Genomic DNA, 13,509 nt, shown 5'->3' with positions numbered 1-13,509 from the left:
CTCAAGTTCTGTGTGATGAAACATCTCCAAACTCAGAAAAGGAAGAGAATGACAAACATAAATCATACGATAAAAAGAAGTTTACCAAAGTAAACTGCATTGAAAAACCTTATTTCTATATTCTGCATGTACAAGAATAAACCCAGACTCATATCTAAAATTCTGGTATTATTCCCTTCCTAGCTTGGTTCTCAGCCCCAAAAGGTATCTGATATGAGCAGTAAAGGTAAAGAGAGATGACAGTGAGAAGAAAAACATGATGAATGCTGAATGTTAAAAAAAAAAGTTAAAGAAAGTTTTGTATTTTTCTGTATTCACACTGAAGGTTTTTTTTGAACTCCAAATATTAAAGAAGCTTTCATTCCTGATCCATAAGCCATCGCTTCTCTGGGAAACATTCCTTTCTTGAGGCAAGAGAAAAATTTTAACTACTATCTGCCAAAAAGACCAGATGTTGGCTTAAATTATCTTGAAGAAACAATATTTCTAGGAAACAGAGACAGGATCTTGTCAACATTCACTATGTAATTGTTCAGTTGTTATAGGAAACTGAACCGCTTTTCAGGAAATAGAACAATTGAGGGCATTTCTAACCCTGAAATTGAAACAATCATTCCTTAAATGGCATTAAATGGCAATATGTAAATAGGACATACAAACCTCCTTCCCAGTCCATAAAACAAACATTAATATTATTATCAGAAATAGATATTTGAGATTGAGATCTAGAAAGATTCAAAGATCTGAAGACTTTGATCTATTTTGTGTCAAAGCTGACATCATCCTAAACCCAAGTTTCAAGGAAATAGCTTGGAGCAGTCTAAATGTTTAGAAAGCATGCTAACTTTTCAAAACATTACAAAGGCAATTTCACCAAACCTTTCGATTTACTGCTATCTTTGTGAGAGCTGCAATCCGATACAATACTCTGGGTATCAGAAAGAACTTTCTGAGTACAACACACACAAAACAGTACAAGGGGAACAGTTTATGAGTTTGTTTTTAGTACACGATGGGTCAGGCATATACAATCAGGAAGTAATCTGGTACTCAAGACTAAGAAACACTGCATTCATTTAAAAGCTCCTTATTCAGTATAACCACACAAGAAAAAGAGAAAACCTCACTCAGCTAACACTCTTTTAGACTAAAGTTTACAATATCACAACAGAAATTGTTTTGTCCCCATTAATTCAGATAAGAGATTAAATGGGGGGGTAGGGTTGAGGGAAGAGGAGACAGTAGTATTTTAAAACTGGATCAAACCAAAAGTCATTTGTTTGTTCATTTATATCTATTTTAAACAGCTCAATTTCATTTGATCACTGTTTGCCAAGTTTCCACAAATATCCGAAGGTTACACAATTTGTAACCTATGAACTTTAAAATGTCTGTGATTCTTTTGTATTAGGTTTGTTTTCTATAACTAAGACTGAAAAAAATCTTTCCAACTTCATATTCTGCATCTATTTTATAAATAATAGAAATTATTAAAACAATTTCAATTCACATTTCCCTTTGCATTGTTTTCAAGTTGAATATTCCCATGCTAACTGAAATACTAGAACCTTTTGATGCTACCATGCATAAATGCTGACTGAAACAGACTTGGCAAAAAAATGACTTTCTGACATCAGTGATGAGCAATGCTACCTTTAACATCCTTACTTCAAGGCCTGTCTGGCACAATGACTGAAAACAATCCACAGAAGCAACTCAGGAACATAGAGGGTGAAGGGAAGCTTAACACATTAAGCACCTGGTTAAACAGTGTAAGGGTTATGTCCCTGGCAATGGCAAAGAGACTTCAGATGTTGTAATGTCCTTTTGGGTTCTATCCTCTTAGGTATGCAACAGTCAAGTCTAATAGCTTCAACAAATATCAACCATTCATTCTGTCACAGTGGTATGGTCCCATACTTCATATGTTTGGAAATGTAAGTGCTCCCTTTTCCAAGAGGGGAGAGAAAAGTAGCCAGCAAAAAAGATCATGAACTATCTTCATACTAAGGTATGCATTCTGTCAGAGAAAGAGGTTACTCACCAGTTATCTGACTTCAAGATGCATTGTCCATCTGAACAGTTATACTGTTTGACGTACGCATTCTTGTCACCGAAGGTCAGATAACTTTTCCCTACAGAGTACTACAGAGGTTACATTCACATTCAACTCCTCATACCTCAAACATTGCTGATCTGAAGTACGTGGTGTGCAGCTCCATCTGATTTCTGTCCCTGCTGTAGAATCTAAACGCTACGAGGACTCCAGAAGTAAAGTGAAAAGTACTTCTGGAAAAGGAAAAAACAAGGCAAACCCATCCTGGATTTACCTAATAAAAGAGCACAGGACTCGCCACACTCAGGCACCAAGCAGCCTCTATAAAGAAAAGCTGAAGACAGGGAATTTTTGGTCAATTCCAAAGCTAATGCCAAAAAAGCAGCACATAGTTTTAAGGAAGACAAGGTTAGGCTGGTTTCAGCCATTTGGTGATGGCATACCCTTAAGGAAGCACAAAATGGTGACAAGGCTGCAGGTTTATAATGCTGTAACACCAACTTTGCTAAATGTCCTGGACTTGCATTTGGCAGGCTGATTTTAGAGCCATATTTACAACAGCCTGGCCAACTTCTACAGGGCTTAATCTGTTGGGAGCAAGATTTAGCACAAAGTTTGATGCCAAGAGCCCACAAGGAGAACACCCCTTAAGTGCTAAACCTGAGCAGTCCCAGCTTGCAATGGCTATGCACTCCAGGTTCCAGAAAACTCCCTCTGCTCTCTCTGACAGCAGTTCTCGCACTGTAAATCCTGACCCATGTCTAGTTCAGGGCCAGCACCAAGAGGTCAACAGATGGTATCTCAGACCAAGACACCAGACAGCTCTACTGATAGACAGAACACCGCAAAATTTACAAAAAGTGGTTCAAAGAAGAACCCATCAAGGATGTAGGATTAAAGAAAAAAAACCACAATTGAAAGTATTTTGTCAAATGTGAAAAAGGTCTAAGTACATTCCTCTTACATTTTTATAGCTATATTTAGTGTAGTGAGCACAGGGCAACACAGAATGCAATATGGCCCCTAGAAATCCTGCAAAAGGAACATCTAATTTCTCTTTGAATACCAATGCAGATGTAACTGTTCCAAGATACAAGTTTGACAATTGGCAACATTATCAGAATATTTCAATCCAAATTAACTTTCTTTTAAGAACAGTCCTATATGTATTAATATAAGATCTGTGCATGTGAGACCCATGGAGCCCATCTCAAAACAGGTTGAGAAATTTTCCACCTTGCACCTTTGTTCTTCCCTGAAGAAAAAGCATCAAGCTTCTGTACAGCTGTCCTGTACACTTCCAACAGCTTCTAAAGACAACCACCAAAATTTTTACAAATTAGTATTTTCTTACCTAATTCTTTTGGTGGCTGGATCACCAAAACAATACCATGACAATTCATTAACTGGCTGAAAGTGAGGGATGCAAGAAATTTAACTATAAATGCGATCTTATTCTACATTAATTAATTTTATTTTAAAAATAACCCTTTAAAGACAGAAATTGTCAATTTTGCCTCAATGGATGAAAGATGCATCTCATTTTTGATAGTTTCTAATTTACTAATTTTTGCTTTAGCAGAAAAAGTAATTTTACTTTCATCACCAAAAAATTGCAGGAGTATATAGCAATATCTATTACACAAGCTAGGAAAGAAAAAAAAAAGATGCTATCTTTTCTCTACTAATAATGTATAATAGGTCCTCCTCAGCACTGGAGGTTATCCCATCACACCATAGTGCTTGAGCCCAGACATTCTTAATGTCTCCCCTCCCTCCCAACAGGGGAGACATTAAGAATGCTTCAGCACAAAACAATGTCTGCCCTCTAGAGATTATCATCTTATTGAATACCTTTGTCCACCTTTTTAAAACTAAATGGCAAGTATTTCTTCAAAAAGCCTGAACTCCAGACGAAGGAAAAACAAACCCACAAAAAAACCCACAAAAACTCCACCTTCTATGCAGTTGTATCCCTCAGCATTTTTCTAGTCTTTCACTGGCCAAAGTCATAATTAAACAAAAAAACACAAAATTCCATCTGAACATAAAAAAACCCACCTTTTTTACCGTGAGGGCAGTCAAATACTGGCACAGGTGCCCAGAAAGGTTGTAGAGACTCCATCCTTGGAGATATTCACAACCCAACTGGACACGGTCCTGGGCAACGTGCTCTGGCTGACCCTGCTTGCGCAGGGGGGTTGGACTAGATGATCTCAAGAGGTCCCTGCCAACCTCAACCATTCTGCGATTCTTTGATAATACACAGAAAACTACAAATTGAGTATTAAAAGATAGCGCATTAAAATGCTTTACTTCTGACTGAACAAAACCAAGGTTAAACAAATATTTGGCTGAAAAAAACAAACAAAAAACCCACAGAGATGTCTGAAAAGGAGCCCTCAGTTTCAGTGACCAGGCATTCTACCTCTCGGTAACAATCAAGTCATTCTTTTCTCATATTTCTGCATATTTGCAAGAAAATTAGTAGGAGACATGATTGGAAGTTGGCACAAGGTACGTTTCAGTCACTTTAAGTGGCTGTCTTCTCTTAACTGCACTCCTCCAGAGGCCAAAGAGGGAGAAGGAACTATCTGTGCCCTTCTCTAACAGTCAAAATACAGAGACACTGGACCAGCAGCAGAGCCACAAATTCCTCAGAAACACCTCGAGTTTCCCCATCCCGTACCAGCAAAAGCAGACAGGAGATGTCCCACATGAGGTCCTTGCCTCCCGCAGGGGTTAACCTCTCAGTGTCCGCCTCTAACCCTCACCATGACAAAGCGTCTCACCTTCTGAGCCTGCCATGTAGGAACATAAGCTAAGAAAGTCCTCCTCATCTTAGGCCAAAGAAATGTCACAACAAGGCCCTTCAGCAATAAGCCTTCCGTCAGGGCCCGTTTCACCAAAAGAAATGCTGTGGCAGTTCAGCCTCAAGGCGCCGAGGGGGTGGGCACGGACTCCCAGCTGCCCCAGGCAGGGAGGGTGGTGGCACGGCCTGCAGGCCCCGGGGAGCAGCCAGCCAGGCCCGTGGCACTGCCAGGTGGCTGAGGCGACAGGCCTGTCTGCTGGAGGCCTCTCAGCTTCGCTGTTTTTCGCAGAGTGGCACAATTGCATCAACCTCACCTTTCTGGACGGCCCAGGAGAGGGACATTGACTCCAGCTATGAACGCCGAGCAGCTCTGACAGGTCCAGGCCAGCTCTCTAGGCTGACCAAAAAGAGGGACTCCCAGATGTAAACTCTAGACTGTTATCCTGAGCCTTCAAACTGAAGTGCATGTGTTTCATTTTAGTGCTAAATGATCAGGATCCATCAGTACTTCAGAATTATTAGTTTTAACTGAAAGACCTGAGGCCCATCCCCAGTATGGCTGAACCTTCACACACAATACTCAAGCATTAAATGCAGATCAACATAAAAAGTGTTTTCCCTGGGGACCCGGCAGAAGCCCTCCTACAGCATTAGTGACAGCTTTGTCTCTAGATCAACATTAAAAATCCCAAGTGACAGAATTCACAGGTATTTTCTTCAGAGACTGTTGCACAAGCCAATAAATTTTACACGTAAATCATCCTATGAAGTTAAAACACAAAATTTGAAATGAACTATCACAGCAAAAAAAAACGAGGGGATGACATCAACAGAGCAAACCAAGTAAAATTCTTGGCTTCATGATCCATTCTTAAATGAAAAAACCCCCCTAAACAGTATTCCCAATGCTGCAGGTATCAAAACCACAACAAATGCCATAGGTAACAAAACCAACAACTGACCGTTCATATTTTGCAGTCTACTTTGTGTCTGAAGACCCAACAAAAAGCAGCTGCATTCAGTCTTGAAAATATACCTATAATATAAATCAAGTATCTAACATACCAAATACATTGTATCAAGTCTTACAAAGTAACTTCCAATTTCTGATGATGAAGAAATTCTGTAAGATGTTTTTTAAAATCAGCTCCTTTATTTCACAAAGGGTTTTTGAAGATCCTTCTAAGGGGTCTATATATCTTCCTGAAGCTATAAATCTTAGTACTGGCAAGAACACTGTTTCTCTCAAGCGCTGAACGTTTCAGTACATATTTTTAATGTTTGAGAATTATTACTATGCCATCTTTTATCCATTAATTACCAAGAAGAATCCAGGTATGACTACCATACAGAACATGTAAAGTATATTTTTAGAACTCCATACACTGTCATTGGATGCACAAGGATGAAACAAAACAAGCATACATTAAAAAATGTACTTGCAAGAAGACGAAACATGTTCTGTACAAAAACTGGCACTAGGAAAGAATCATGGTTATTTTTATTCATTTTTCACTTTTGTTATACAACACATCCTCAAGATACACGTTTTAGCTATGATTGATCTTGCAGCCACCTCAACTCTTTAAGACCCTATTCCCATCTCCATAACAAACACAATCATCTTGGAAAAGTGGGGAAAAAAAAAAGTGTGCCTACTGATCACTCTGAAAAGCCTGGTCTCCTAAAAGCGTTACCTTTTAACAGACCTGATGTTATACTAGCCCTCTGTTAAATACCGCAGGCGTAGTTTTCAGTATATCTTTGCTATACTCTTCCTATTTAATAACAAGACTTATAGAACATGAGAACTCTGTACAAATTGATAATTTAAAAATCATAGCAGTTCTGAACATCACTTTATTGATTCTTCTCATCTTTCCACATTTCAACTTACCTCAGATCCCGGGGAAATCTGACTTCGGCCTGGCTGATTCTGAAGGTGACCAGCATCTCTCTCTGGCACAGAATCCACTGCATTGTCACCCTGTTGCGATTCAACCATTTCCATGGTCATCTGTCTAAAAGTAAGTACATACACATCTAAATAATGCAGTACAGGGAGGTATATCAGGCACCTAGGGAGAAAAGAGCAATTCCAGACTATTTTATACTTGGAGCAGACAACTAACAGATAATAAATAGATTTCTCTCAAAGCTATCAGATTAACTGAAGTCCTTTCTTCCCATTCCCCCATATTAAAATATTCATTCATACAGCCAGGAGGCTCTAAACCAAGTACTTTGGAAAGCTGCAAGGAGGGGCAGTTCTGGAAATGGTTCTCAGGGGAGGGACAAGCACAGAGTCCCAGGGTCCCATGCAGTGTTGACAGCGGGGCTGGGAGCACAGCACTCCAGAGTGACCCACCGGCACTGCCCGCAGCAGGTCCCTCGTGCCTCATGTCTCCCACCGGACAAGGCTCAAGCTGACCAGCAGCCATGTGCTGCTACAGCCCTCTCAAATCTTCTGAAATACTGATCCCCGGCTGGGATCTACGCTTCAATTGTCTGTAAGCTACTCACGGCTCAAGACCCACAATGATTCTTCTCGTTTTGCAGGTTTTAAAGTAGGGTAAGTTTCATAGAAGACCAAGCAACTCCCTGACCCTCAATTTAAACTATGAGTTTAAACTCCATAGAGAAAGCTTCCAAATATATCTGCTATATAAAAAAGCAATTACCTGACAGTTGCTTTTCCATATTTCTTGGCACACTTAGTCATAATGGAAGGTGCGTGTTTTAAAACAAGAGCTTGGTTCTCTCTTCAGCTCCCTTTCTCTCCTACCAAACCCTGCACTGAAGGTGCAACATTGAACAGGTGATGTCACAAACATTGCCATGGCAACAGGTCAGTTTACAAACAGAACAGAGACAGGATAGGGTCTGGTAGAGGCAGGCAGGACGCCCTGCAGGCATGCTCCCACCTACACCTTACTTACACAAGGAATTGAGGCCGCAAAAGGAAGACTTGATATAGCTGTGGGATTTAAGTAAGAGGCAGCAAATCTCGCTTCCTCAGGTTCAGTTACTGTAACCTGGGGATGGCAAGCCTGTCTGAACGCAAAGTTCAACTACTTCAACTGGCTGACAGTTACTGCGGTTTCTTCTCAGGTCTTACACTGAGAGATGGAAGAGACCAGGAAGGAAGTGTGCTATGCGCCTGACTCCAAGGCTCCTGAATTTAGTCCCACATGTCAAATGTTAACTACATTAAATCAAATTAAATGTAAACCCAACTCCTTTTGCAGTACTATTTTACAGAATATTCCACAATCTTCGAGGAGAATAAATAATTTTTTTAAAAATCACCCTTTTTGCCTAGAATAAAGGCATGAAAATATGAAAAGGAATCCAGTTAAACGATTAAGAGAAGCATATTTCTAGCTCGTATTCCTCCAATGGTATTCCACTGACCAGACTTAACAGTACTACAGCTAGTGGTAGCCAAGCTGTACACAATTCAAGATTTCATGGGTTGACATTAGTAGTTCTGCCAACAGAAGTTATATACTCTATGCCAGTATCAATTCAGATTAGATTCATAAGGAGACATTTTACATGTAAAATCTTTCTACATTCCTGTCTTTTTAGTTACCACTAATTACCTTTTCCTCTAGATACAATCCAATTAAAGATCTACTGAAATTCACCAAAGTTGAGCAACTCTGGGGAGAATGTTTTCACCAAGCTTTCCACTGTAATTTTCCATAACAAGATGTTTATCTTATTAAATCATTCTGGTTTTATACATGCATTCAATGTAACAATAATAATTAAAAAGTATTAAAAAAAACGTTCCTCCTTAGTAAACTAGGACCATCCATAGAGTCTCAAACATGAAAGCTCTACCTGGTTCATGTAAGAATGCCTCCATAAGCTTCAGAACAGCTCACACACCAAGGAAGATTAAATAATGCATAGGTACTGGCAACATATTCATTGCAATCTCTTCCTAAAGATGGGAATATAGTCAGAATTAATTCACTTTATACAGGCCCTGAAGTATTTTCTTATCCAAAGTCATCTGTCACAGACAACCTACTGCTAGAAACAAACCCAAGTACTTTTATTCCCACTGAATGCATTCCATAGAAATTTTACCTGGAAAGAGCCATTCTTCATGTTGTAAAAAATAGAGTTCAGTTTCTAAATTTTAGCTTAATTCCTCACTGATTGCAGAACACTATAAAAAAAATTTATTTTTACTACTTTGATTATCAGGATTTTTCTCCCAAAGTCTTTTCATCTGCTGTGCTCCAGTAACTGACTTAGCAAATAGCTATGAAAACAGCATCAGCACAGCAGAAAATCTAACAAAAAGTTATTCCTAGTATTTTACAAAATACAGTACACAGAAAGGACTGTATTTTTAGATTATATATCTAAATTAGAAAAACAACAGCAAGTATTATACATGCCAGTGAAATGACAAATATAATTAAGACATAACATACATGAAAAACACAAGAATTTAAATAATTTTCCATCGATAATTGTGTATATTCTGACTCTGAACACAAATGATTGCCTATTTTAAATCTTTAGCAAAGTGGAGTAAAATCTAAAAATTTGTATACTGCTTTTAATTAGGTTTTTTTTGACTGCCATAAAATGCAACTGTTACCCTAGAACACAGCAAAATACTCTTTCTAGATAAGCTAAAATCCACTTCTTTTTGACAACCTGGTAATTCTAGTATGTTTGTAAACAGAGACTTGACTAAAAATGCTGTCCAAATATAAAGACCTAACTATAGCCTATAAAACAAAAACAAAAATAACAAAGGGCATCAGTAATTTTAAAAGATACACTAGTGATCTTGGCATAAAACTTCAATGAGAAAGATGACTAAAGACAAAATGTAGCACATTAGTATCATAATTCAGACATGTTACAAGATTATGAATCTTTGGTAGACATAACCATAGGGTATTAATAAACTTGCAGGTGAAGGTCAGTTGCAGTCATTCGAGCCCAGAGGGTTAGAAGTGGTAGAGCCGCACAGGGCCATGTCACCTCATGTGGGCTTGTGCACAGCTCAAGACCATGCATGCTAAGAAACTCCCGAATGACACAGTCCAGTCCAGGTTATCACTGCCTTTAGTGTACTCTCATAAACTCTTAGATCCCTATAACCTGAGTTGTACAGCTTTTGTATTTCCTGTATTATCTCATATATCATTTTACCATGAATACATCAAACTGTTTTTAATACATATACAGAAAAATACAGAGCAAGATCATAACTATGTTTTTTTCCTAAAACATCAGTAATATGGACTGTGGTAAGAAACAGTTATTAATCCAATCCAGAAACTACCAACATAAACAGTTTCCACATGTATCACACTCAGTCTACACTGCAAGCAAATTCTAACATATTCATTGCTTTTAAGTTTCAAAGTAAGAAGAAAGAAAAATCTTTTGCCAAACACTTAAAAACCTTTATAAAAGTGTATCAGTAGTAGTGATTTTAAATAAAACACTTTAATGTTTTCATTACCTTCCTCCCATTTTAAAGGAAAGCCAAGCAAACAGTTATAAAGTATATGGTCTTAGTTCCTGCTTAAAATCATAAAATGTTTTTCTTCATTGTATGATTAATTATATACAAGCTTTAGTCTTATATTCAGTATTAATAAATTAATTTCTTACATTTTCCACCTTGGTTGCTTACTATCACTGAACAGTAATTTTAAATATTAGTCTGGATTTTCAAATTAATAAAGAAGTTATACCTCTCCCCTCCTATAAAAAGGGGGCAAAAAATGGCTTTCCATATTGTAGGCAAAGATACCTGCTTCTTCCTACAAAATAGCAAAGAAATCTTCAGGATCTAGCAGGAGGTTTAACTGTTAACTGGCTAGTAGCATTTCAATATATATTAGCACGTGTTTACTACAGTCACCGAGACCAAGGTATAGTAGGTCAGCAGCAGGTAAACACTGATTAAGATGTATACAGTGCACATCAAAAACTTCTTCAGCTGATAGTAGCAGCATCCCTGATGGGACAATACTGACAGCATCAGCTAAAGGAAAACGTTGCCCAGGTGACCTAGAAAATTTGAATTCATTTATAGCTAAAGGTGTGAACCTTTTATTTTTTGTCTGTAGGTAAAAGGTGAAGGATAGCATCCCTATCAAGATGTGTTCTTGTGTAATAAAGAGCACAAAAAATCCTTTCACTCCCACCCAATACTGCTGTTTGGTTTACAATTACAACACTGCATATTAATATAAATATTTAATGTCTGTTGGTGAAATTAAACTGCATAAGCAAATTTGTACAGTATTTTGCATAACTGGAAACATGTGACTTTCTAATTAAATACCCAGAGACATCTTAAAGACAACTTCTTTATTTCAACAATACTTTATACATCACAGACTGTTTACAAAGATGGCTTACTACAAAGGAAATTGTAAGGGGCTAAGAAATATGTTTCAGCCCTTGCTCCAAATCTCTTTGAAGGTTTTATTCACAGGGAAGTTACTAGAAAGCAGGGACATGAATTGACAAACACCTATTTCGCATTTATTGATGACCCCACAGTGAGTGTGGAAACTCTCAGAACACACTAGTTTCAGAAGAGCATTGTGTTTTCAAGACTCAAGTCTATAATTTGTTTTACTACACTGCTTTGTGAAGCACACCAGCTGGCAAGGTGGTCACAGCATTCAGCCAGGTAAAATGAGCGACAGTGCAACAGACCAGATTCTGAAAGTGTAATCTTTCGGTGAAGTTTTCAGCACCAGCAGAATACTAAGTTTCTCGTGTCTCCTAAACTCTAATGTGTTTCCTCGTTTTCTTCCCCATCCTTTTCTTCCTAGAATATCTTAAAAAAAAACTAAAAAAAAATTTAAAAACTGCCATTACTGTAGGCACAAGCATGCTACCCATCACTCTGCATCTGCCACCTCAATAATCCGGACAAGACAGCACTGAGTCTGCTGCGAAGAGGACACACGGTCCCCATTTAGAAGAAGAGTCAACCAGTCCCTGAATAGGTAAGAGGATCATTTAAGCATCAGTATCTGTGGAATCATTTAACGTGCAGCTCTACTCAGCAGCACGTAAGATGCTGACATAGCAGTGGTGGATGCGGACAAAACCCTCAAACTTTAAGCAAGACCTAGGACTCACGAAGCCCACTGTGATCCTCTCCCACCTGTTCTCCTGTCCCAGCTCGGAAAACCCTATGGGCAAGGATGTAATCAGGCCTACCGGAGTAAGGGGAAAAAGCCACCAGGCACCACGGCCAGCCGCCCCCCCCCCACCCCGGCCAGCGCTCTCTCCTCCGCCAGGGCACCCCGCCGGCAGCCGGGGCAGCACCCCGGAGGCCCCAGGGACCTGCCCTGCCGGGGCCCTCTGCCTGCCGCGGGAAGGCACCCTGTCCCGTCCCCTCCCTCGCCGGACCGCCGACGGGCGAGTCGAGCCAGCCTCCTTCCCAAGCCTCGCTCCGGAGGAAGGGCCCGAGCCGCAGCCCACCAGGGCCCGGCGGGCACCTCAGCTGCGGGGCTGTAACGGAGCAGGGTGCTCCGCACGCCCCCTGTCCCGGGCTGCGGAAACGCCTCGGGGCCGCCCGACACAGCCGTGCCGGGCGAGCGAGGCAGGCGGGCCCTGCGCGGCCCTCCCTGAGCGCGGCGCGCTCCCGGCCGCCGGCGGGGACGCGCCTCCGCCCCCTCCTGCGCGCTCCCGGCGGCAGGGGCCGAGCCGAGCGGCACAGCGCCCCCTGCCCTGCCCTGCCCTGCCCTGCCCTGCCGTTCCCTCCGCTCCCCTCCCCTCCGCGCTGCCAGGGCCGGCCGCTGCCCTCCGCGCTCCCCCGCTCCCGGCCCGCAGGGGGTCGGGCTGCGCGCACACGTGTCCCCGCCCCCTCCCGCACTCACCCGCCGCCCTGTACGTGCTGCCCCCGTCACAGGGGGTGGGGGGGATTGGGCCGGGCGGAGCCGCACGTCGGCCTCACGTCAGCGCTGATGCAGCCGCGCCGCCGCGGGGGCGCTGAGGAAATGGCGTCTGCGGCGACTCCCGACCCCAGCGGCCGCGGAAGGAGGAGGAGCCGCGGCTCAGACGACGCCGTCGATTGGCTACGGGGCGCCCAACGGCTGGCGCGCTGGCCAACCGCCGCTGCGGGGCTGCCGGCAGCACCTCGCATTGGCTGGGGGGCGGGACGAGCCTGCTGGTGTGGGGGAGGGGCGGGCCTCACCTGTGCCGGGGGGGGGGGGAGGGTGGCGGCCCGGCGGGCATCTCATGCAGGTGGTGCGGAGCCCGGTGACAGCTGGGGGCGCCGGGCCGCTTCGGCTCGGGCCGGGGCGCCCTCAGCTGCGGCCGGGGGTGCGGCCCCGGTCCCCGGCCGGGGTTTGCACTCGAGGTGTGTGATAGCAGGGGCGCGGCCGGCCGGGCTCCGCCGATAAGCGCGGTTGGCTGGGCCGTGCCGGCCCTCGGCGGAGCGGCCTCCGCGCAGAGCCCAGCCGAGGCGAGGCTGGCGCTTTCCCCGAGCCGTCCCCAGGGAGCGGGGCGCCGCACAAACCGCTGGTTGTCCCCTTGGTGGTGCCGGAGTAGTGAGGTACAAGGAAACTTGCTGAGGGACTGGCAGGCAGCCGGCCGGTGGGACAGCCAGCCCGCGGAGCTAGGGCCCACA

General features: G+C 42.6%; 1 protein-coding gene across 7 annotated transcripts in view; it reads right to left on the bottom strand.

The window, feature by feature from the left end:
* The window catches only part of CREM (cAMP responsive element modulator), a 36,358-nt gene extending 23,538 nt beyond the window's left edge, over positions 1-12,820 (bottom strand). For 5 of the 7 annotated variants that reach the window (XM_050890701.1, XM_050890700.1, XM_050890705.1 and 2 more), the window contains exons 1-4: positions 12,758-12,820; positions 8,718-8,820; positions 7,550-7,664; positions 6,766-6,889 (exon numbers count right to left, since the gene is read on the bottom strand). In XM_050890701.1, coding sequence (XP_050746658.1) covers positions 6,766-6,889; positions 7,550-7,590 — 165 coding nt within the window. In that variant the 5' untranslated portion in view covers positions 7,591-7,664; positions 8,718-8,820; positions 12,758-12,820. The remainder of the gene's footprint in view (positions 1-6,765; positions 6,890-7,549; positions 7,665-8,717; positions 8,821-12,757) is intronic. The other 2 variants (XM_050890702.1, XM_050890703.1) reach the window with 2 other exon arrangements.
* Between the last annotated feature and the right edge of the window lie 689 nt (positions 12,821-13,509).

This window comes from Gymnogyps californianus, chromosome 2, assembly GCF_018139145.2.
Source record: "Gymnogyps californianus isolate 813 chromosome 2, ASM1813914v2, whole genome shotgun sequence".
Classification (NCBI taxonomy): Eukaryota; Metazoa; Chordata; class Aves; order Accipitriformes; family Cathartidae; genus Gymnogyps; species Gymnogyps californianus.
This window is presented reverse-complemented; position numbering and strand designations above follow the sequence as displayed.